Raw genomic sequence first — 24,198 nt, forward strand, 5'->3', positions numbered from 1 at the left:
GAAGAAACGAACTTCTTCCTGCCTTGCTCAGCCGTCAGGATTGAGAGGAAGAAGTTGACACTGACCAGACAAAATCCTGTGTTTGAATGGAATTTATGCAACATGTATGAGGTATGTGAATATGCAACAGGCTGTTGTTTTTAAGGGTTAATCCTCTGTTAACGGGTGTCCTTTTTCAGGCTTATGTTGCCCAGAAAAGGTACCCGGACGTCTGTAACTCTTTCTTTCTATCGTCTCATATTGTCCTAATCCAAATTGTCCAAATTATTATTACTCTAATTATATTGCTATTTTAATAACCATTTAATTACTATTAAACTTTTAAAATTTTAAAAACAAGTGATTGACGTTTTTCACACACAGAATCCCAGAACTACAGAGCAGGTGAGGTTGGAAGGGACCACAGTGGGGTCACCTGGTGCCACCTCCCTGCTCCAGCAGAGGCACAGGATCGTGTGCGGACAGCTCTGGAGTAACTCCAGGGAGGGAGACTCCACACATTCTCTGGGCAATCTGTTCAGCGCTCGGTCACTGCACGGGAAAGAAGTTCTTGCTCATGTTCGGCTGGAAAAATCACAATACACAGTCCTGTAGCAAGGATTATTCTGCACCTTTTCTTCCCGTTTTATTACGTACAGAAAACGGAGTGTTTTAGCTAGGCAGTGATACCTGACGTAGTTGTGGGAAAGGAGGGCTTGGGTCCCTCAAGCTGTGCCAGGGAGCTTTAGTTTGGATCCTGGGAAAATGGCCTCCCCAGAGGTTTCACCCAGGGCAGTGCTGGGATCCGCATCCCTGCAGGGATACAAAAGCCGTGGGAACGTGGCACTCGGTGGCACGGCGGAGATTGGCAGTGCTGGGGGAGCGGCCGGACCCGGTGCTCAGCGCTGCTCTCAGTTTCAGGGGTGAATTATTACCCGTGAGGGCGGGGAGGGAGCGGGAAGGAACCCGCGCGGGCACCGGCCATGCGCGGCGGGTCACGAGGTGACGTCACTGATGACGCAACGCGCACCGCCATTATAAATCCGCGCCGCCGCGAACGGCCCCTTTCGCTCCGCGGCGGCCCAAGGTGCTGAGTCCTTCGTACGAAGCTAAGGCCGAACCACCCGGCGACCAGCACCGCGCCCCGCCATGGCCTCCGTCTCCGAGCTCGCCTGCATCTACTCCGCCCTCATCCTGCACGACGACGAGGTCACCGTGACGGTGAGTGCGGCCGCACAAGATGGCGGCGGCCGCGCGGCATGGCCGCCTGAGGGGCCGCGCCGGGCCGGGCCGGGCGGGCTCTGAGCGCCGCTGTCTCGTTGCAGGAGGACAAGATCAACGCGCTCATCAAGGCAGCCGGAGTGAACGTGGAGCCTTTCTGGCCGGGGCTCTTCGCCAAGGTGGGCGAGAAGGGCCGTGGGCCGGGCGGGGGCGGCGTGTGGGGATCCCCCGCGCACCTCCCGCCCGTGTTAACTGGGCTTCTCTGCCGCTTGTCGTTCTCCGCAGGCGCTGGCGAACATTGACATCGGGAGCCTGATCTGTAACGTGGGAGCGGGCGGTGGAGGGGCTCCCGCTGCCGCCGCTCCCGCGGGTGGTGCCGCGCCCGCCGGCGGAGCCGCCCCCGGTAAGTGGCGGCCGTGTCCGACCGAGGCGCGGGAACGTGGGTCCGTGCATCCATGGAATGGCTTGAGTTAGGAAGAGCTTTAAGGCCATCTCTTTCCAACCTCCTGCCGTGGGCAGGGACCTCGTTCTCTAGACTGGGCTGTTCAGAGCCCCATCCAACACTTCCAGGGATGGGGCAGCCATAGCTTTGCAAGCACCAGTTTCAGGAGCTGTTTGCATATGGTTTCTGCCATGGGGTGTGTGTGAGTGTTCGTGAGCAAAGCACGCCCTCCCCTTGAGAAAGGGGGCATTGCACATGAAGTCAGTGTACAGGATTAGTGTTCCTCAAAATTAAGACTGTGCTTCCTGTGTGTCATCAGGATCATGCAGAGCATCAGCATCTCTTTTCAGGTTTTTTCAGCCAGGGCTGCTGGCTTAGGTTTTAGGACTGGTCAGGGATTCGTGCTTAATGTTAGTCATTGCATGTGACAATCTTTTGTGACAACTGACTTCTCTGAGGTTATAAATTCGAAAATAAATCCTTTCTCTTTTCCAGCTGAAGAGAAGAAAGAAGAGGAAAAGAAGGAAGAATCAGAGGAATCTGATGATGACATGGGCTTTGGTCTTTTTGACTAATTAGTTTTGTACCAGCCTGGAATAAAGAACACCTGCTTGTACTTGTGTCTCTCAGGTGGATGTCTGTGGAGGGTGGAGAATGGTCAAGTTACCTGCACCTCCTGAAAATGCTGTCATGAGTGCTCAGCTGGGGCTTTACAACTTCCCCCGTCAGCTTTTTGGTGTTTCACAAGAACAGTTAAAGCTGTAAAAGGCACCCACAGCCTCTGGACAGAGGGAGGAAAGAAATCCCAGTGAGCAGGGTGTGTGGTGACAGCCTGGAGCTGCAGGATGGGGATCTGTTCAGCAGAGGGGCTGAGGCTGGGCTGCTGCAGCCTCTGGTGCTGTGACACCTCTGGTTACAGCAGCAGTGCAGCTCCTGTGGCACAGCAAGGCCAGAGGCTTTTTAGAGTGGGGAAAAGGCTGCAATTCTCAGGTGAAGGGCTGAGGTTGTGTAAGGTACAGCCAGAAAACTGGTGTGGAGGGTGAATGTGGGAGGTGATGTAACACTGCACTGGAGCTACTTAAAAGGCAGGAATTTCATAAATAGCTTCTGAACAGGACTTCAGAGCAGTTAAACAAGGTAAGGAATGCATTCCAACTGTGTATTCCAAAGCATTGCACTACAGAATTTCAGGTGTGTAAGAGGGTGTCCCAGAGTTGGGGAGGGGGATTGTTCCACAAACACTGATTGTGCACTGTCCCACCTTTTACATTTGTGTAACAACTTTATGATAGGGGGGTAGGCATTTGTATTATCAACCCATTTATATTTTAAAAGGCACAGGTACCCAGGGAAGAATTCATTTGCATTACATACACATGAAATAAAGAGTCAGAGTTTCACTGGTAACACCTTTTTAATAGGTCAAAGTAACTGTACAGTTCATTATATTCTTCCTGAGAATAATTTATATCCCTCAACAGCAAAAAGGGAGTGTGGTTTTTATTTTAACAGAACAGATGGCATAACTGGAAAACCAAGGAAAATCTAATTACACTGCTCTACTGTAACTCCTCCCAGGCAAGATAGACAAAAGGATGGGTTAGTTAACTACAGTGGGTTTAAAATAGTCATCATGGCTTTAATCTGTCTTTATAAATTATATAAAAATGGGTGACATGAATGGTTACAGATCTCCTCTAAATGCAGCTCTGAATTGCTCTGGTACAAAGCAGCATTTTCACTTCCAAGGAAAACAACATTGCTACAAAAGAACTGGCACGTTATCCTGGTGAAAAAGACGAGTGTTCAGTTGTGTCCTACAGCTAGTTCCAAACAAATGCTTCACACGGTCACGTAAAAGTAAAAGGCAGGAAAATGAAGAGGGCTTTAGTTTGTCTTGAAATGACTGAAGTCTTGAAAATATAGCTTTTTATTCTTTCTCTGTAAATCGTGATTAGCATATTGCGACGTAAGTGTTCTAATAAAAAAAATTCCAGTCTGGATAGTTCATATACTGTGGGCAAGAATTCTCAGCCCTGAGGTTTCCCCGAATTCTTCACAATATCTTTCTCCCATCTGCTGCTCCAACAGTTTTGGCTCCGAGACCATGGCCCGGTGGCAGCTCAATGGTGGCAGCTCAGTGCGAAGCGTGTCCCATGCGATGGAGTGACCTGCCCTGCGCCCCAGCTCCGAGGGCTCCTGTACAAACCTCAGCTGCTGATGATGCCACGGCCTGAATCCCAGCCCAGCTCGGCTCTACCAGAGACTCGATTAAACTGTTGCAATGAGAGAACCCCAGGGGTCGGTCAGGTCTGCTGAAGCCAGAGGTGCTGGAAGGCCAGGACTGCACTGGGTGAATCCTCACTGCTGGTGGAAGGTGAAGGAACATCCTGTCGCAAGCAGAATTCCCAGGCTGTTGATGCTCTTCCCTCAGTGCTTAGTGCGGTCTGGACTGGCTGATTTTCAGTCTGGCTTGATCAATAACATCCAGCAGGTTTTTGGCATCCACAGCCAGGGCGTGAGCAGCCGTCAGCATTTGCTTCTTGTACTCCTGCTGCAGGCTGGTCATGACGTACTGCTGGGCCAGCTTCATCTTGTTGATGAGCTCGGCCAGGTCCGAGTTCAGCAACTTCTGTGCCATCTCAATCTGCAACGAGACAACCCTATCAGCCCTGGGGGTTTGAAACACTGCACTCACAGCAGTGCCCCAGAGCCACAGCCCCTGCCTGATCCCTGACCGAAGCTGGGCTGTTTCTGGAACACCACGGGAAGCAGCAGATGGAATTTGGCACCTGCTGAGCCACCCACTGGTAAACAGCACCAAGACCCAAGTAGTGGATTTTAAACCACAACTTGGCATTAACAGCTTGTAATGGGTTCTCAGGTTCTTGTTAACTTTACTCTTTTTACTACTGAAGTAGCTCTAAAGCATAGAAGCAGCTCTAAAAAATGAAACAAGAAGGCAGATATAGGTTACTTAAGCACACAGCTAAGTCAGCATGAACCTCTGAGATGGCACTTACAGAACCATTCCCTGGCTTTCTCAGTACCACACTCATTCAAGGTTTTGGAGGAAAACTGTTATAATTATGAACTTCACTGAAAGCTCTCAGTCACTCCTCATCCAGAACTACAGACAACCTTCCAGCTGCACCAAGCTCTGCTCAATTGCCTGTTCAATGACTTGGTGTGCAAGCAAATGACAGGTGACATCTGCACTAAGAACTAACCCTCAGCTGAATCCCTGCTGTGGAATACTGGGGTTTATGTCACCTTCCTATGGGTGACACCTATATCCAGTTTAAGAATCCTCACTAATAGCCTAAGTCCATGCAACAATTTTAATCAAATTCATTTAATGCAGAATTATAACGCAGGAGTTCAGACTGCTCAGGGAGCCAAAAGGTGTGCCTGTGCCATGAAGGGAGCACCAAACCTGTCCCAAAGGGCTGAGGCTGACTGGGAAGGCAGTGGCTGAGCACCAAGTAAGCAGAGCTCCACGTACCTCTCTGTGGGTGCTTGCAGGGAGCACTGGGAGGGTCTCATCTACTGTTGCCAGTAAAGTTCTTAGTGCCAAACCAACCTCCTAAGAAAAAAAGATTAAAGAAATAAACTTCAAAGACTTGGAAGAAATGGATGAGAGAATTTTAGGAGTGCAAGAGGCAGTGGATACATCTAACTGTTCATCTGGATAAGGAGAGAGTTGGAACATGCCTAAGGCACTTCACAATCCCACCTGCAATTGTGTTTATCACCATCAAAACAAGATGCCAAAGGCTTAAGAACAAGTTTTTGTCATAAAAAGAGAAAATGTGGAGAAGACAGCACACTACTCAGGACTCTGGACAAGCACAGGCAAGCTGGGCATGAAGCAGTGCTGTCCACAACAGTGGGCATGGAATCCAAAGCTCCAGCCTCTGAACACATGAACACAAACAGCTTTCCTACTTCCAGATTTCCAGAAGATTTCTCCTACACCACCTGAAGACCTCACTCAGGGTAGGAATACACCCTGACTTTAGGCATTGCCCCCATACCTTCACCATGGGCACGTACTCCTCGGGCGGGGCCGGCTGGATCTTGCTGGACATTTCTATCACCGCCTTCACGAGCCCCGTGACGTTCTCATAGACTTTGTCATTGGAGCGGTCCAGGTTGGCCGTGGGGGGAGGGCTGATCTCCTGCGGCTGAATCTGCAAGCAGAGAGCGGCTGCTGGACCTCCCGTCCCCAGCAGATGGGGCTCGGCCACTTCCCAGCCGGGAAGGGCTCGGGTTCCCCGGGTACCCACAGCCCCGCCCGGCCCCGCTGCTGCCCTGAGCTGAGCTGGCCGAGCACGCTGGCTCTGGGATGAAGGGAGTTTCCTTCAGTTCTTCTGACTGAACCTGAATCTCTGGAATGACACTGGTCAACTTTTACCAAGGTTTCCCTGAAGAGCTTCCAGTGTAACACTCAACAGAGAAGGAAATAATTTGAGGCATGAGAGTACTGAGTACTTAATATGTCTCAGTGGTTCAAGTTCCACTGTGAGGGCAACAGGTATCAGGGTCCCTCGTTCCAGAAGGGCTTTTTGTGCTCCAAAATAATGTCAGAGCACACAGTAACATACTGATATGTTAAAGAGAGAACTGGAACAAGATCATCCTTCCAAGCCAAACTATTCCATGATTCGATGAGATTACTATTTTGTTAGTGAAAATCTAACAGCATGTTAACAAAAATGGTGTCACCAGTACAGGTGGGAAACATGGAATACTTTTAGACAGTTGATTTCCAAGAGATCTGAAAAAAACCTCATAACTCGTGTGGTCTTTACTCAAGTAAAACTTCCAACAAGTCAGATATGTCTGGAGTTAAATCCAAGACAGACTGAATTAATCCCAGGTCTGAAATGAAACAAACTTTGCAAACATCCTTTGTAAGGTCCTCAGTATCTCAGAACTGTAAAACTACCAGGCATCCCAGTTTCCTGCAGCTATTCCCTACAATGGGATGCCCAAGCAACAACTCAATGTGAGCAGAAAGTTAAAAAATTCCTGATTTCCTCCGGGATCTGAGATGGTTCATGGTGCTTCAGCTCCCTACACTGGGTTACTGCTGGCTCTCAGGACTGGTCCCAGCTCCAGAAAAGTTTCACTGCAAGTCCCCGATCCACTGCCCTGAGGAAGCTCTGGAATGCTTTGATGAGATTTTCTCTAAGGAAGGAGTGCAGGATTCAGTACACGCTGATTCCATTTTGTAGCATTTCATTAAGTGGATACCAACAGCTACCACAGAGATTCAATCTAGTACATTGATCAGAAAATACCTCAGGAAAAAGAGCACTGTAATTGCCTCAATCAGCAGGGAAAGGCTGTGATTCGAATCAGTTTCAGCAATCAAGAAGTTAAAACAGTCATTTGGCAAAGTCACATGCAAAGACATTTTGGAATAGGGCACGTACACACACGCTCACGCACTGCTTACCCTCCATGGCTATGGTTGAGCAGAATGTGGGGGGAGGTTAAAGAAATTTACCAAAAGAAGGGAAAAAAAGAAAAACAATATTAATAAAACTCAGCAGGAAAAAAAACCAAAACAAAAAAAAACCAAACCAAACAAACCCAAAACATGTGTAGCAATCGGAGACCAGTTAAAAAGCCTGCAACGAAAACGCATCCTCACCAGAACCGGCAGCCACTCGTGTTAGCTCTGGGCCCTGTGTGACAGAACAGCTGCTGTGCACCCCTGTGGGCAGTGGAAGGGTTTGCCATGCACCCCATGCTTCCTCCTGACTCAGCACACGGGCAGGAGTTCATGCAAAGCTGGACAGGAGCAAGCCAGTGTGGCGAGCAGCAGAGTGGTGAGTGGAGCAAGGGCCAGGGAAACCTGTCCTGGGAACACTGCTGGTCCCTCTGCACAAACAGTCCAGGACCCAATGCATTTAAGGAAATTTTGTATTCATCTTTCTGGATCTTTTGGTTTAGGTAAGTCATGGTGGGAAATACATGGTCATTTAACTGTGCAGGACTTGTTCATGAGAACTCATCACAGCCATGGCCGGGAACTACCAAGAACCCATTCCAGATCATTCCCAACCCTTGGAACTCCAGACCCAAACCTTTCAAGATGATGGACATTGTGTTTCTCAGCCCTTGCTTTCTCTTTGTTTATTCCAAATATCGACACCACTACTCTGCAGAATTTTGAGTTTCTTTGTGGAACTGGCTGGCTCTGCCTCACCCAGGAGCTCTCTGGAGCCTGCCCTGAAGGCTCCTGAGGGCAGGAAATTCCAATCCTCTTCATCTGTGCTCTCCCTGAAAAGGGAGTCTGAACTGGGTGTACAGAAAAGGGAGTCTGAAATGAACCCCAGAAGCATCTTCAGTTTAGGACTGCAACCATTAACAAAGCTATGCCAAAAAGTAATGGGCTGTTTTCTTCAAGGGACATGAAACAATCCAATTCCAAGAAAATGTTGACAGAAGAAAACAAGATCAGCCCTTCTTTCCTACTCAAAGAGCTATTTAGTACACAAATCCTGTTCACTTGTCACTACTGATGTCTCTGACTGCTCAGGTTTGTTTGTTGTCAGAAGTCTGTATTTCAAAAACATTTTTTCATGTTCCAGCATCAGCATTTAGAAAGGAAATTTTAGAGAAGCTGAACACATCTGTTACTGCTTTTTCACGTTTTCTGAGGCTTGGCAGCTCGTAAAGCACTGGCATCAGTTTATAATAAATAATCCTGCTCAAAGTCACCACTGCTGGCTATTTACACTGATTCTTAAACATTCCAATAATCCCAGAACATGAGCAGGAGTGAGGCAGGCTGGCAGTGGCCGGGATCAAGCTGTGCTGAACACACTGCTCTGATGGCAGATTCTGAATTTCATGTTCAGATGAACTGGGCTTTCTCTGCATTTCCTTAAATCACCTAAAATAAGGATCACTCATCCCAACTGCTGTGGCCACCACACCATGGATTCCTGTTCTTTATTACAGGCCTGGCAGGGCTGTTTCCTGGAGATTAGAAAGGTGGCAGAGAACCACAGGCAGGAAACAGCACACAAAGGGATGATTTTGGGAGTGCCTGACATCCTTAGGAGCAGTTCTGTGGACACCAACTGCAGCAGGGGCAGGACACTGCACCCTGCAGCAGCACCTCTGCTACAAAACCACTGTCAAGTTTCAGTTTTGGCTTTACTGCTATTTATGGGAAATGAAACAACACATCAGGAAGTACCTCACTCCCAGGTCAGACAGCCCATTTCCCCTCTTCCCTTGTTCCCCAGAGCTGGTAGGATTTGAGGAGCCCTGGTGCTGCAGCAAGAGCTTTTTGAGCACTGAAGGAGAGTTCTCACCTCCTGTGACCAAGGACAGGAGACTTTGGTACCATCTGAGTAACTGAGATCCCTGGGCATGCTCCATGCTGCTCAACAGGGAGCTGGGTCCATTTGGGACACCTCATCATTCCAAACTAGAAATAAGCTCACCTGGGCAGGTTCTAGGTGAGGAGCACACTAAATCACAGCCAGGGAGAACCTGAGTTCCCCCCCACTCCCCTGGAGAGCTGCCAGGGCACGTTTGCCCCATGCCATTATTTACCCATGAAGTTCGGTCCCCTTTGCTTTCCATGGTCTCAACTTCAGGAACACCAAACTACCTCAGAGCTGTCACGTTTGATTTGCTGGAGTATTTCACTGGCAATGAATAAAGTGGCCCTGGTAATGTCCCATTTGCTGGGGGTGTTTCCCCTACCTTCACACCCTCGTTGTAGCTGTCCACGGGGCTGTTGAGGCTGGCCAGGCTGCCCAGGTGCCCGGGGGCTCCGGGGCGCGGGGGCTTCTTTGGCGGAGCCGCGTGATCTGCTCGACAAAACAGTTGTGGTTTTAGAGCAGCAACGTGTCAGAGGCACCTGGCACCCTTCTGCTCTGCACTGCACAGGCTGCCTGTGCTCTTTGCTCTTGTCTGCCAGAGATGGAAGATCTTTAGGTGTCCTGCAGTCAATGCACTGCTTGTGGGAGCTGCACTTCATGAGAGGATTGTTTTAGTAAATATCTGAAACTCCTTTTGTGGAGTAACTGCTATTGCTCTGGGGCACAGCTACCCCAGCCCTGAGATGGTGTCATCCCTGGTACCACAGCTGAGTGCCAACATGCTGTGTGAATCTGGGAAACTGGATTTCTTCCCAGCAGCAAATTGTGTGATTCACTTTTGAGACAGAGAAACCCAATTTTAGGTGTCTACTGCTGTTTTACTTGTCTGAACTCCACCCTGGGTGAATTCCCACTCTGACTCAGCTTGCTCTAGACATTTCCTGCTTGTTGATCTGAACACTTCCTTGGCTTTGCTGACTGCATGTCTGGGGCCTGCATGGGGAACCTGAACACACAGCACGCAAACATCAATGGGTAGTACCTGGAACAGAATCCACTCTGAATGGAAATCTGCCATGAACTTTTTTTGACTACTGCTGCTACAAGACTTGTAATCAAATACTCAGAATGTCAGTATCTGCATTTACTGCTTACCTGGTTTTCCCACAGGCTGATATATGTGCTGGTTACCAGCCTATAAAATAAAATAAACATATAAAGTAGTTATTGCAGTGCTTGCAGCTCTCATCAGCACTATCTCAATCTCAAACACCAAGAGCAGCCAGCTCTCAGCACATTTCCCACCAGCTGAAAATACATCCCAATTCACCATCATCAGTCCCTCACTACAGATCTATTACTTACAGAGCAATAAAAGAATTTTCCTGTATTTTGTACTGCTCACAACAGCCCTGGCCTCCACATTACACTTCATCGTTATTACTCAAAGGTGGTGTGACAGTCACAGGCATTTTCAGTCTGTGTCCACAGATCCAACTGCAAAGGTCAGTTGGTGGTGAAGGAGAAATGACAACACAACAGAGAAACTGCAGAACTTCCTGCTGAATGTTTCTGTAATGGGAACACACTTTAAAACTGGTTTGCTTTTTGGTTTTGTTGCAAAGCTCTTAGTCAAGGCCCATTTGCTCATCCACTTGGAAGAATTTAGTAACAGACTGAAGTGACTTTCCCTGGTAATTGCATTCATCCATCCTTCACACCAACCCCATCACCGCTGGGAGCAGCCCAAGTGGCAGCACAGCATTAAGGAATATTTCTGTGGCAACTGCCCTGGCCCTTAGGGGTGATTTTAACTTCCCAAAATTCAACTGGGAATATCATACACTGGACACAAAGAGGTCCAGGAAATTCTGTGAAAGCAACTTCTCGGTGCAGGTAATAAGGAAGCTGACTGGGAAAGGTGATTCCTGGAATTGCTGCTTGTAAACAGAGAGGGACTCAGGGGCCAAGTGCTGAGCAGTGGCTGCCTCAGTCATGGCAAACACGAAGGAGTTGAGCTTCAAATTGTTGGAGGGAGGAGGAAAAATTCCAGCAAAACCTTGGCTATGGAGGGGTGGACTTTGGGTGCTTTCCAGGAAATAGTGAGGCCCCCTGGGAATCTGCTTTTGAAAGAACTGGAGTCCATGGATGTCAGGTGATTTTTAAGAGCAATCGTTAAAGAGCACAGAGGCAAACAATTGCAGAGTGCTGGAAATCAAGCAAGCAGGGCAGAAAAGGGCCTGGCAGAGCAGGGATCTTCTAGAACTTAGGTGGACAACAGAAGTGTACAGACTTTGGAAACAGGGACAGGTGGCATCTCTGCAGAGATGCTGTTTGTCTCTGCAGGGAGAGAATTTGTGCTGACAAAGCTTGACTGCAGTTTCAGCTGGAGAGCACCACAAGAAGGGATTTTTTAAAATGTCAACAACAACAGGAGAACCAGAAATTACACTGGTCTGTTGCTCTGTGAGGTTGGTCACAGGGACATGGAGACATTCAATCATGTCATTATCTATGTTTTGTTCTGTTAACCTAAATATTTCAAATCTGATAATCCCAGGGGGAAAGAAAGAGACCGAGAGAGGCAAAAGAATGACATCCCACTAGAACAATTCCTGCATTTTTACTTCCACAAAATTGTGTTGAAAGTAAAGGTCAAAAGAATGTGATCAGACAGGAACTGCCAAAATGTGGGTGGTAACTTCTCATCTGTATCACTGCCCAGTTTCTCATCCTCCCAGTCAGAAACTCAAATTGACTCACAGCAGCAATAAGCATTTCCCACTGCAAATGAAGTCAGAGTTATGTTCTGAATCCACTGAGAACTGCAAGATCAAATTCTGTGACTAGAAATGCAGTTACCATGAATTAGAGTCTCCTTTAAAACCCATTTTGTCCATGACCATGAAGTGTTTTCTTCACACTCTTTCACATGGGGTGTGACATTGGACCACCTAATCGGGGTAGACAGGACTTCCCCTGGAAACAGTTTGGAATCTGTAACCTGTGGCATGAACTGAAAATCTCCTGGGCATCTCAAAGCATCTTCACAAGCAGCACAAAATGCAGCAACACTTTTCTTGCTCTTACATAAAGATGCAACAACAGCCAAGGCCTAACAGTAACGAAAAATCTTCTCCAAATTCATGGAAAAAGATCTTAGGAGCTTCCAGACATGAATGTCTCCAGAGACCATGCTGTGTGTCACTGATACACTCATTCATGACTGTCTTGGCTGCAAATGCAGGAAGAATCCCTAAATTCTTAAAAAGTGAAGAAATGCTGAAGTCAAAGCAGGATTTTACAATTGGATCCCAAATGAAACAGGAGGGTGGATTTAAAATATCCACTGCTTTCCTGGGAGAAACAGTGGATGAACCAGGTTTGTGTCATTAGCAGTGCCTAGCCTAATCCCCCTTTTCCAACAGTATGATCCAGAGATTCCAATGGCAATTCAACAATTGAAGAAATGGTTTGAATTAAATGAAACAGACGGGAGTTAAGCCACTAAGAAAGAACACCCGAGCTGCAGCTGCTGTCTGGGAATAAAGGAATGGCTCTGGGTTTTATTGCAATTGTTTCATAGTGGATCATTTACCCCAAACAGATTTCTGGGTAATACAACAGCAACATTTACATTCCTTGTGAGAAAACCCTTCAGATATTTAAACAACTGCAAAAGTTACTTTAATCCTGCTTCCTGTTGACAGAACTTGCAGAAAACAATCCCCATTTTTAAATAAAATGCCCAATTCTACAGCACATGAGCACTTGGAAATTACTGTAACATATTTGTGGACATTTTAATATTTGTTTCAAGAACAGCTTCAAGGGGAAAAAACAAAAACAATCAACAAACCCCCAATCCCCCAAACTGCTGCATGAACCACTTTGCTGTGGCTGCAGTTCCCACAGAGGCTGAGCCTCTTGGAAAGCTGTACCACCACGAAATAATAGTGGAAACATTTAGCAAAACCTTTAAATCATCTCCCACCCCCAAGAGCATGTTCTACCAGGAGACTGGAGGAAGAGCTGGGAGAGGAAAAGATCCCCCACACTTACAGGGCCCTGGAGACCTCCGTCCTCACGGTCAATGCTGCCTCTGGAGTGCCTCATGTCGGGTTTCTGAAACAAAAATCCAGGGATTCACTCTGTGCTCTGCTTACCCAGTGATGTGCTCTTGGCTTAGAGGCAGTGTAAAGACAGGAAAATCCTGATAAAAATGCACACTGACAAATCCAGATGTCATTTCACTCCAGCCCCTGCGCCCCCGCTGCCGCCACCGGAGCCTCGGCTGCTCCTCCTGCAGCCGCCCCCAGCACAGGAGTCAAAATGCTCCAATAAATATCCAAAGCACCACTGAGCTGACACAACACTGGAAAATCTGCATTTTAGTTTTCTCAAAGGCAGCAAAAGTTGGGGTTTTTTTCTGGAAAAAAAATAAAAAGCAAAAAAAAAAAAAAAAAAAAAAAGCTTGCTTCCCAACAGCAAAATTCCAACCACAGGATGAGAAACGCTGCACATTAATTCCCACTTCCTGCCCCAGGATGGCTTAAATGTACTTGGCTCCCTCTCCAAGCAAATGGGGCCAATTACTGGAGCTCTCTAAACACTCCATGTGGATACAGCCAGCCAACAAAGCCATCCAGATGCCCTTTTCTTCCCATACAAGCAACAAACAAATTTATATTTCATGTGTTTTCAGCACAATACAGGAATCCAGGGCTTGGTTGTTCCTAAAAGCAAAATTAAAACCACACCGATTTTGATTTTTTTTTTTTTTTCACACATAAACCAGTCATTTTTCTCACAGAATATCCTAAGTTGGAAAGGACTCACAAAAACCACGAAGTCCAACTTCTGGCCCTGCACAGGAAACCCCCACTTATCTCCCCAGCAAACCCATGTTTTATTTATTCTTCAAGGACAACACTGATTACATGGAAAGACAAAGGAATAGTGGATGTGAAGCCAAAGTTAACACTGATCTGAAGACACAAGCTCAGCAAAATTACAGTGTGCTTCTTGTGCACCAATTCTGGCACTTGAAAACAGGATTTATCTGACTCTCCTATGAGACTGGATGAGGAGTCACTGATAACTCAAGGGATAAAATGGTCACACACAACATGAAAATAACATTTTTTATTTAGAGAAATGTAGGTGTAGCTAAACACAGTGCCACTAAACTGACCACATGTTCTTTCAGGGTTAATTTCAGAGGACAAATACATCCTTTTCTTGTTTGAAGGCTATTTGAGATTCCTTCCTCCTGTAAGAATACTAAAGAATAATTCCTACTCACAAATCCTACTAAGTGACCCTAAAAACCAGCAGGGCAGAAAGAACCTGCAAAACCACACTAATATTGATCTTCTGTCATTAAAAACAGTCCAGCTTTGCTGCCAGTCTCTCAGAAAGGCTAACATTTGGGATTTTCATTCAGTCTTCTGCAGACTGAGTGAGGCACAGCCAGAGACAGTCACTGCCTGAAAGAACTTGCAGATTAAAAACAGAAAATCATATCAGACAGGGAAGTATTTAACCCCCTCTTAAACGTAAAGAACTGAAACAGACACAAGTGGTCTCCTCATGTTTTTCCAGGAATTTGTGACAAATTTTAAGATGAAACCTACCCCTGACTCATCTCCAGTTTATTTCCTTATTAAAATAATGGATTTTTTTCTGATTAAAGTCTCATTTGATATGAGTATGTCTGAAACTTCACTAGACAGGTAAAGTCATCATTCTCATAATATTCTTCAGCTATATTAAATAGTTATCCTTGTTAAATATCCATATAAAGCATATGACAAACTACATTTCTATTACACTGATGCTCACAATTTGCCATGTTCATTTCTAGCCAGGGAAGTGCCCAAACTCTTTGGAAATAACCAAAGACTATTTTATCTCAGGTCTTTAATGCTCTTTACCCTTATAGCAATTATTACTCAAAAAATGCACCTTAAACCATAGAATGGTTTGGGCAGGAGGGGACCTTAAAGATCTTCTCATTCCAACCCCCTGCCATGGGCAGGGACACCTCCCCCTGGACCACCTAGACCATGTCCCTCAGCCCAGACTCCAGAGACAATGAAATACTGAGCACTTTAAAAGAGCCAGAAGCACAAAGCTGCACACAAGTCCAAGTAACAGGACTTTTTTTCTCTAGTAATATAAGCAAAAACTTAAATTAGCAGACACAAAACCCATCTCCTCTCCTTGTCTTGCTAAGAAGGTCCCTCCTGCTGGCATCCAAAGGCTCCATGCCACAGCAACAATTCCATTCCCCAAGTCTCCCCCAGCATCCAACATGCAGAACATTGGGTTCCCTCCAGGACACCCCATCTTGGACAGCACACAACCCACAGCCCTGAACTGCTGCACAGAAAAGCTGCAAATGCTCCTCAAATATCACAAAAGTGGTGATTATTAACTTGGCCCCCACACAAGCAAGGCTGTGAGGGCAGTGGTGCTGCCCTGGCATCTCCAAGAACCTGATCCCAAACTGCAGATCCCAAGTGCCAGGGGGGGATGGCAAAGCTGAGGGACCCTGAGCAGCTGCACCCCTGTGACCTGCACAGCTACACCTCAGAAATAAGGAAAAAATCTTTTAGCAGGACATAAACTTCTTTCAACTTCCACAAGCATTCTCCTCTGCTCCATCAAAACCTGGGTAGTCAGGAACACATGGAATAAAAGAGAAATATTCAACTTTTGTGTCCAATGACTGAGAAAAGTCCCAATTACATATTTACTGATTTTAATGTTCTAATAAATTCTAACAACTGCCATTTGACTAAATGATTTTCTGATTTATTCTTTTGTATAGATGTGGAAATGTCAGAAGGCAAATTATTTACAGTAAAGGTGATTTTGATGACCAAAATCCAATTGTATTTTAAAGTATTATTCAGCAGCAATTCCTCCACTTCTGCAGTTGCAAGAGCTTTGAGCTCCTCATGCTGCCATGACACAAATGCATTGCTGAATTTTAAATTCTGAGATCCTTCAGCTGTTTAATGCAACATTCTCTAGGTCAAGAATCAGCCTCACACACCATTTCACCCAGAGAACACCCTGCCATCCTCCCAGTCCCTGCCATGGCTCTGGACCTCCCAAAAACCACAAAGAGAAAGAACTGTAAGTTGTTAAAATCTTGCAGAAAAACAAAGTTCTTCAAAAGTAAATGGATTTTTTTTTTATTTTAATAAATAAGCCTACTATCTGAAATCTTTGGAAATGTCAAGAGGAATTTTCAGACAGGATGTGTATGTTGACAAAGTGGGACACAATCCACTTTATTTCCAGTATTTCTGGTTACTTGCTAATAAAAGAATATGTAAGCCTTGGAGTTCTCAGGACATGCTGAATTGTAATGTCTTGGTGGGATTTTCTCAGGCTTAAAATTAGAATCTTATTTTAGCAACAGTTCACATCAATTAGACTTGAATTGCAGTTCTCAGTGTCAAAATAGGGCAAAAACCACAACTATGTGGGAATTTCAGAAAAAAAAAAACAACGAACCCAAGCATGATAAGGAAAATATGTGAGTTATTTCTTCTTAAGCTATCCCAGAAGGGACTCTAAATTTCTTAGTACAAAGCTGTTCTGTCTGCTGAGGAGTTACTAACAGGCATGCACATATATATCTTTATTTATCTGATTAAAAATACTGTACATAACATCAGCACAGCCAGAAAGGAAGGTTCAAAGTGGAATAAATGAAGGGGCAGGCAATTAAACAGGCCTAAAAAAAGAGATATGTAAAATGTTCAGAGATAATTTTTGCTTGTTTTAGATTGTTTGTAGTGCAGCCATTTCATCTTCCACCTCAATGTGCCCTGGACAGAGACTGTGTCCTGTAGTGATCTGCACCAAGGTTTAGGTGCAGTAATGCTTTGTGTCTCCTGTTCAGCTTTCTCAAAAAAAATTCACCTATTTCTGTTCTTCCTGGAGATGCTCATCTCCACAGCACATTTATCAACAGAGCATGAAAATTTAATCATCACAAGTTTTAATCAGTGTCCATTAAAGCTGGCAGACCAAAGTGCTGCCTCCCCTCCCTGTCAGGGGATGGGGTGTCAGTCCTGGATCCCCCAAAATCAACCCCTCCACCAGTTCTCACTCTCCAATGAATGCATTTGGTACAATTTAAAATCAAACACTTCTCTACTCTTCAGTTTTTACACAACAGATTTATTTTCATTCGGGAGCTCCCCACGAGGAGAGACCTGTGTGTTTTCCCTTTTTACAGCAGAATTTCCAGAATTCTGGATTCTGTTAAGGCTGCAGCTTGAAAACAACATTTTTATCCTTTCAAGTACTAACTAGTCCCATGTTCTCCAAGGAGCAGTTTCAAGCAAACTGCTTACACTGATAACAAGCTCCCCAGCGCCCAGCACATTTCCATTTCAATGGCCCTGCACTGAATTCCCCATCTGGGGAGTCCCCTCCAGCAGCATCAGTGCTGTTTATCCCTGTTCCAATGTGCTGTGAGTTGTATTTTCTCCCTGAAGAAGCAGCAATAAATTTCAAGTCATGAGCAAGTTGGTGTTACTCTGGGGAAACAAAAATTGTACTAACAGAAGCCCACAGAGAATTTTCCATCTTGTTGCAGTGTCTTACAATAAATCATTTGCAGTTGCTCCCCTGTGAGTCCAACTCTCAGTAGTACAAGTGGGATGTGCTGTAGAGCCTCAGGATTGGGTAAATAGAGCTGTTTTTGGAAGCAGACAGTTTACACTGAGAACACTACACATGGTTACAAAAGTTAAATATTATAGTTAAGTAAGTTAAATATTAAAATCTGACTCTACTCTGTTGTTCTCTGTGCTGAAAAGGACAAATATTATTTGAAAACTGTCTAATTAGGCAAGGGAGGGCCAGATTTCTTCTCCCTAAATCATGTGGAATGAAAATAGGGGAGACCCTTCTTCCCAGAGCAGAAATGTTGTCACTCACTAGAGGACCCTGGCCAAGGAGCATGTGTGTGTAATACCTGGCTTATTTCTAGGCTGGACATCATTATATGGCCTTAATGCCTCAATAAATGATTTATTTCCCCATGTTTGGACTCGCATGTCTGAATTGTGGATATCTTCAGGAGACCTGCAAGGCTTCCAAGAGTGACTCCCCACTATGACTTTTCCACATCTTCACCTCCTCAGGGCTAACCTAGAAACTCACCCCCACTGCCTTTCCAAGAAACACCCATCTATAAACTGAATATTCTCCTGACACACATCCTGCTATGGGCTCCTAACATGGGGTATAAATTTGTAATAAGCATCAAGGGTGAACCTCAAAGTCCGTACAGTCAAAATGTTAATGTGGAAAGAAAAAGAATTGAAATCTCTTATGGATTCCAGTTCCTCAAGTGAACAGATGCAAGAGAGATGGTGTTTCCTCACAATAAAACTAACACAAAATGGAAACACAGCAAATCTCTCCCAAATGCTCTGAGTGTATTACAGATAAAAGAAAAATCAGCAAGTTCCTTCTCAATGTCAATTTGGGGGATGATAAACACCCTAATGGTCCAGAGACTGAATCAACAAACACTACAAATAATCATTTATTCTACACAAAAAATCAGAAAGGTTTCTGCAGAAAGTTCCCACACAACCTACTGCCACCCCTGCAATGTCAATGCCCCACTGACAGAAAGCTGATTCCACAAGAAGTTCTTTACCATCTTTAAAGTTTTAATTGTCAGTGGGATGAGTTTGACCTCCTGGGCTGTGTAGGTCACAAGCAACTGGTGCCACACAAGACTGGAAAAGCTAATGTCTAAATTAGGGAAGAAATTTTTCTTTCCCCTCCCTCTCCTCAGACCAAGCAATCTGGGCACAGGGGTTTGTTTGCTGTCATCCCAATGGGAAACTGCAAATTCCCAAATGGACTTAGAAGGAAACCAGTTTCAACAGCCATTAATCAAAAGTCACTTCTTAGTTCAGGCACAATGTGGATCTCAGCTAGAACATGTCCTGCCCATGGGGGAATCTACCAGCAGCTCCAACACAGGAGATTTCCAAACTGAAACATTCCTTGAAATATGCCCAAGGTCAAGCACAGGGCTGCTGTGTGTCACAACCCACAGACAGCACTGTAAATTATTCCCTGTCCTGTGAGCCTCAGGCACCCACAGGCTCCTGGTGACATTCTACTCCCACCTTCTACTCCATCTGTAGCCATCAGCCTCAGGAGAAATTTAACACTCAATTTGAATTTTGACAACTGGGAAGCCAGAGCTGAACCAAAAAAAACATACACCAGTGGCACTGACAACAATTCTCTGTGGAATTGCAGAGAAACATATCAGAACATCCCATTACCAATGATTTCTTCTTCCTGCTCATGGTGAGGTTCAGAGCTTTTCCCTTCTCTCAGAGCTCTCTTATATTATTTCTTCCCACTAACATGTGCCATTATTCCTCTAGGGCAAGGCTGGGTACAACTCTTAGCACGGCCACAACTCTGAGATGGCTGATGGTTACATCTTTTTTAGGGCTAGAGTTCTGTAAAAGAACAGGCAGGCAACCTCCAGATGGGCACAGAATTATACCCACAACTTCCCCCACACACACACTCAACTGGATAAAATGAGATTCACCAAAACCACAGCTGTTCAAGAGATCTGAAGTACGGCTCTCACTAGCCAAACACTTAATTTAAAACCTGTTTCCAAACCCACATTTTGGGGGTCCTATATCCTGTAAATTTTCTCATTTCACAGAAGTGACCAGTTCTAACCAGCTGCAATCCAAAACCCCAAAATCAGGCGGAATTAAGAAGCTCTGTGAAACAAAGAATTACCAGGAATCGTTCTTCTTTTTCGAGCCAGCGCTGATCCTCCTCCATCTCCTGCTGCTGCCGTATCAACCTCTCCTCCATGAGGTGTGTGGGCAGAACCTGGCTCATCCCCCGGATGTCCAAAGTGCCTGAATCCTGCAATCCACAGGAAATTCACTCAGTCTCACAGTTTAAAATTCCTATCAACAGGTGCAAGAACTTAGAGACAATAAAAGGAGTTTTTTAGAAGTCAATTCTCAGCAGCAGTCAAGCAGAGTTTCTTCAGCTCTTCCAAAGCTGAAGCAGAGCAGTGGAAGAAACTCCTTCCAACCCTACAGTTTTTATCTGCCTTGCTCTAAGTCACTGCAACCAAAAAAGATTTGAAAGATTCTGTTCTGTTTTTCAGCAACGTTGTCACTTCCTGTGTTGAACTTCATTTAAGCTCGGCAACAAAATCAGATTTATCAATTTTGTTTTCTTGGTCTTGAGCAATAATGTAACCATCCAGTTGTTAAAAGTTACAAGATGCATTTTTTAAAATCAAAACAAATACACTATTCAGTGTTAGCCAACAGTGGCAAAGCATGTCACAAAAACATTTTTGACGAATTTTTGTCCAAATATTTATGGCTGTCTTAAGCTTACAAAGCATGTCACAAAAACATTTTTTAATGAATTTTTGACCAAATATTTATGCATGTCTTAAGCTTACAAATACTCCACATACCATACCCCAATGCTGCCTGGAAATCATTAGGAAATAGTGTATAAATCAGTATTTTTTAAAAACCCAAGGGAAATTTGGTAACAAAGTTCCCTGTATTTCAGAGACCACTTAAATGTTTATCAGGAATACAGGGAATAGAGCTGGTTAGAGAAGAAACAAAATTTAAGACAGAAGCTGCACAAACTGAATCTTTGTGGAAGGAAAAAATGGAATTAAAAAGTGTACAGCAGCAGAGAATAGAAAAAAAAAAAGACAGAAGGTTAAAGGGGGAATTAATTTGATGTTCCTCAGCAGCTCAGTGCAATCATGACAGGCTGCAGAGCATCCAGAAGGAATTCAGCTCAGGAACAGTCTTTTAGACCCTTTCATTTTCTCTTCTGGGTAAGTTACAAAGAAGCCTCAATCCTTCAGCTGTGCTGGGTATCTCTCAAGAGGTTTTTTTTATGAGTGTTCCCATCTCTGTGAACAGCAGTAAGTTCCAGTAAAGCCTTCTCTTAACAAACACCAAATATTTGCTATCACTCAGATAAGTAGTAACAACTTCATCAAGAATTCATGTGAAGTGACACTTCATGCCCAGCTGTCACCGTCATATTTTCTGAAAAATCTCTTGGCCCAGGATTCTTCTCCTGGGAAGCTGAGAAGCCTCAGAGACAAAGGAAAACAATTCTTATCTCCTTTGCTTCTCCTGTGTTTTGCTGCTTTGGAATGTGGTTGGAGATTGTTTATCCAACTGTGAATTGTTTCTGACTTAATGACCAATCACGGTCAGGCTGTGTCAGGACTCTGGAGGAGTGATGAGTTTTCATTATTAACTTTTAGCCTTCTGTCTGTATCCTTTCTCTATTCTTTACTATAGTTTAGTTTAGTATTCTTTAATATAACATAGATCATAAAATAATAAATTAGCCTTCTAAGATCATGGAGTCAGATTCATCATTCCTCCCTGCCACGGGGGTCTCAAGAAATACAAGACCCAGTCCACTGCAGTGAGGCAATTTTAAAAGCAACAGAAAAACTCAGTTCTCCTGTAACAGATCTACCTAAATAACAGAAGTAATACAATTTATAGTAATAAAAAGTGCATTGAACTGTAGGAAACACAGCAGCAGATGTGTCAGATCTCCTACCTCCATGTTTGGTTGCCACACTGATATTTCCTGAGGCCGATGGTTCCAGGAATCTGCTTGATCCAGGAGAGAAGCCTGCCCAGGATAAATGCTGCCTGCCATGGCTGGTATCCCATGAGAACCAGGGTAGCCAGACACCTTTGGGGGGCAAAAAACCCCACAGGGGCAAAAACAAAGAGAAAAAGAGAGATATTAGTAAGACCTGTGCTTCCCCATAATGGAAACATCCCCTCCAAGACATGAGAGAACAGAAATGACTCAACTCAAGCAGTCACTGAGAGGAAGAAGGAGAAGCAACATTAGAAGAAGGAAGCTGAGCCAAAATATGACACCTCTGTTTTAAGTCTTTGAGGATGTTCATCATAACATAACTATTTTAGAATAACTGCAGCAGGACACAAATACAGCTTTTGAGTATTTTATGGTGCCTATCAAACCAGCAGCATCAGAGCATGCTCTAACCTCTACAGGCAAGGAGATCAAAGTCCTCTGAGGATAAAACTCAATCTATAGATACATATGTAAGAGCTCCACATGCAGAGCTTATGTTCCAGTTAATAGGAGCCTGCAAACATCACCCTACAGAGCCCCATAAAAATGTACCCCCTGCTGTATCTTACAGGCTTAAGGCTGGAGTGGCAGCATGTAATTAGTGTGCTGAGCTGAGTGGCCTGGGAACTTCTCCACAGGAAAATCCAAGTAGTTTTAATGAGCCTGAAGAACTTATTAAATCAATGAAAACCTCCCTCTCTTCATGGAAAAAATCCCCTTGACTGAGACAGCTGTAATGTGGCTGTAGCCTCGCACAGACCTAAAATTGCTCCAAGTCCTTTAAAGACAAACTTTTGTTCTGAATTTCTTCAGCAGTTTTAGGAAGAAAAGCAAAACCTGTGAGTATACAATGTGGTGGAGCTAAAGGCAGCAGCTATCAGGACACAGAAAATAAAATACCAATGACCCCAAGGAAAGGTCCCCAGTTAATGCCATTTTATAAAGCCAGTGATTTCACAGCTCAGCACAAATGTCAACATGAACACCACATTCCCTCAATAAATATGGAAATGTCTGATGTGTTTCACTGCAGTTTCAGGAATCTGAGCACCACATCAGATGTGGAAATATTTACCATCTGGAGTAAACCTACCAGGCTCAGTTTGGGTTTTTTTTTCCTATGTAAAACAAAACTCAGAACTGAACTGAATTAAAATAAACCATGTAAGAAGTGCATCAATCCCACCAGCTGCATCTAGGATAGAGAACCCACATTTGTAAAAAAAAAACCATGCATGGTATTAAATGTAATACCTGGTAATGATTTGGCTGTACCATATGCTGTGGGCTTGGATAAAACCCTTCACTGGATCTGGGGCTGGGGTAACCAGGTCTACTGGGCTGTAAAGAAAAAGGAATTTTTAGAATCATTAAACACACACAACTAAACACAGAAAATGATGTTTCAGCGAGAAAAACATTTACAGGTTTGGCAAACTTCAAAGTAACCCCAAAACAGATTTTCTGTAATTACAAACACTTTTTTTTTAAGAACTAAAATTTAGTTTTCCTCCATTTTTGCTTGGCAATGGATGCTGCTGAATTGTTTGCTCAGTATGTCAATAATAATTCTTGCTCTGTGAATTCTTTGTATTTATTTAATTGCTTGCACTCAGTGACCTGCTCCGTTCTGTTCAACTCTAGAGAGAACATCATCTAAGAACCTAAGTCTTAAATCAAATTTCCAGGTGCAATACAGCCTTGTTTCCAATTTTTGCTGTTAATGTGCTGCTTTTGTGACTGTTCTCAAAAGTAAATTATTTTGTTTCAGGAAGAATAACACAAACCAAATGGATTTATTTGCATGGCTATTTCCATATGGTATTCTGAGGTATAAAGTTAGTTCTGATTATTAACTTCTGTGTAACTAATTACCTCAACATGGAAAGTGCTTTTGATCATATTCTGAATCTCCTAAGTTATAGCTGAGGGTTTATTTTTGATTAAGGAACAGTATTGCTGGATACTTCACGAGGAGAAAAATTAACCAAAGAGGGGAAACCCCCCCCAAACTGCATCATTCTGCAAAGGGCTCTCTCAGTCAGTCCTTCTGGCAGTTAAAGGCAACCACATTAACTGGAGACTGCAGAACTGATCATTGCTTGATGAAAAAATTCATTCTCATTCTGGGCTAGGATGTTTTCTGTCTTAGGGTTCTAACAGAAATACCACTGTGAGATCCAAGTGATCTCATAGTATGGATTGTGAGACCTGGGAATTGTCTGAGGATGTGCAGGAGTTTTCAGACCTGCAACACTTACAATGAATCAGCAGAAGAATTTAAAAAACCAGCTGTCACATTAGAAAATTAGATAATAATTAAAGAGACAAAGCCTCATACCTACAAGATTCCACTTGTTCCAATGCCATTATTAAGCACATCCATATTTTACACAAAAGAAATGTATTAAAAAACGTAACCAACAACAGCATCAGAAATACAGTTTATTTCTGTAAAGGACACAGCAACACCCTCAAAAGAGATTCTCTCCAGTGGCA

General features: G+C 44.4%; 2 protein-coding genes across 7 annotated transcripts in view; one reads left to right on the forward strand and one right to left on the reverse strand.

Annotated features, from left to right (window-relative positions):
• The first annotated feature begins 1,014 nt into the window (after positions 1–1,014).
• RPLP1 (ribosomal protein lateral stalk subunit P1) lies at positions 1,015–2,258 on the forward strand. Its single transcript, XM_059867702.1, has 4 exons — positions 1,015–1,200; positions 1,305–1,379; positions 1,486–1,603; positions 2,138–2,258. The coding sequence occupies exons 1-4, from the start codon at positions 1,129–1,131 to the stop codon at positions 2,215–2,217; spliced, it is 345 nt and encodes a 114-aa protein (XP_059723685.1). The 5' UTR covers positions 1,015–1,128; the 3' UTR covers positions 2,218–2,258.
• A 779-nt stretch (positions 2,259–3,037) lies between these two features.
• PTK2 (protein tyrosine kinase 2) overlaps positions 3,038–24,198 on the reverse strand; it is a 195,961-nt gene continuing 174,800 nt past the window's right edge. For 5 of the 6 annotated variants that reach the window (XM_059867647.1, XM_059867663.1, XM_059867639.1 and 2 more), the window contains 9 exons: positions 22,954–23,040; positions 21,649–21,786; positions 19,816–19,947; positions 13,057–13,119; positions 10,150–10,189; positions 9,377–9,483; positions 5,680–5,835; positions 5,148–5,228; positions 3,038–4,289 (listed from right to left, as the gene is read on the reverse strand). In XM_059867647.1, the coding sequence (XP_059723630.1) occupies positions 4,080–4,289; positions 5,148–5,228; positions 5,680–5,835; positions 9,377–9,483; positions 10,150–10,189; positions 13,057–13,119; positions 19,816–19,947; positions 21,649–21,786; positions 22,954–23,040 (1,014 nt within the window). In that variant the 3' untranslated portion in view covers positions 3,038–4,079. Of the gene's footprint in view, positions 4,290–5,147; positions 5,229–5,679; positions 5,836–7,106; positions 7,977–9,376; positions 9,484–10,149; positions 10,190–13,056; positions 13,120–19,815; positions 19,948–21,648; positions 21,787–22,953; positions 23,041–24,198 lie in introns of those variants that run through there. The other variant, XM_059867656.1, reaches the window with a different exon arrangement.

Source organism: Haemorhous mexicanus, chromosome 1 (assembly GCF_027477595.1).
Source record: "Haemorhous mexicanus isolate bHaeMex1 chromosome 1, bHaeMex1.pri, whole genome shotgun sequence".
In the NCBI taxonomy this organism is placed as follows: Eukaryota; Metazoa; Chordata; class Aves; order Passeriformes; family Fringillidae; genus Haemorhous; species Haemorhous mexicanus.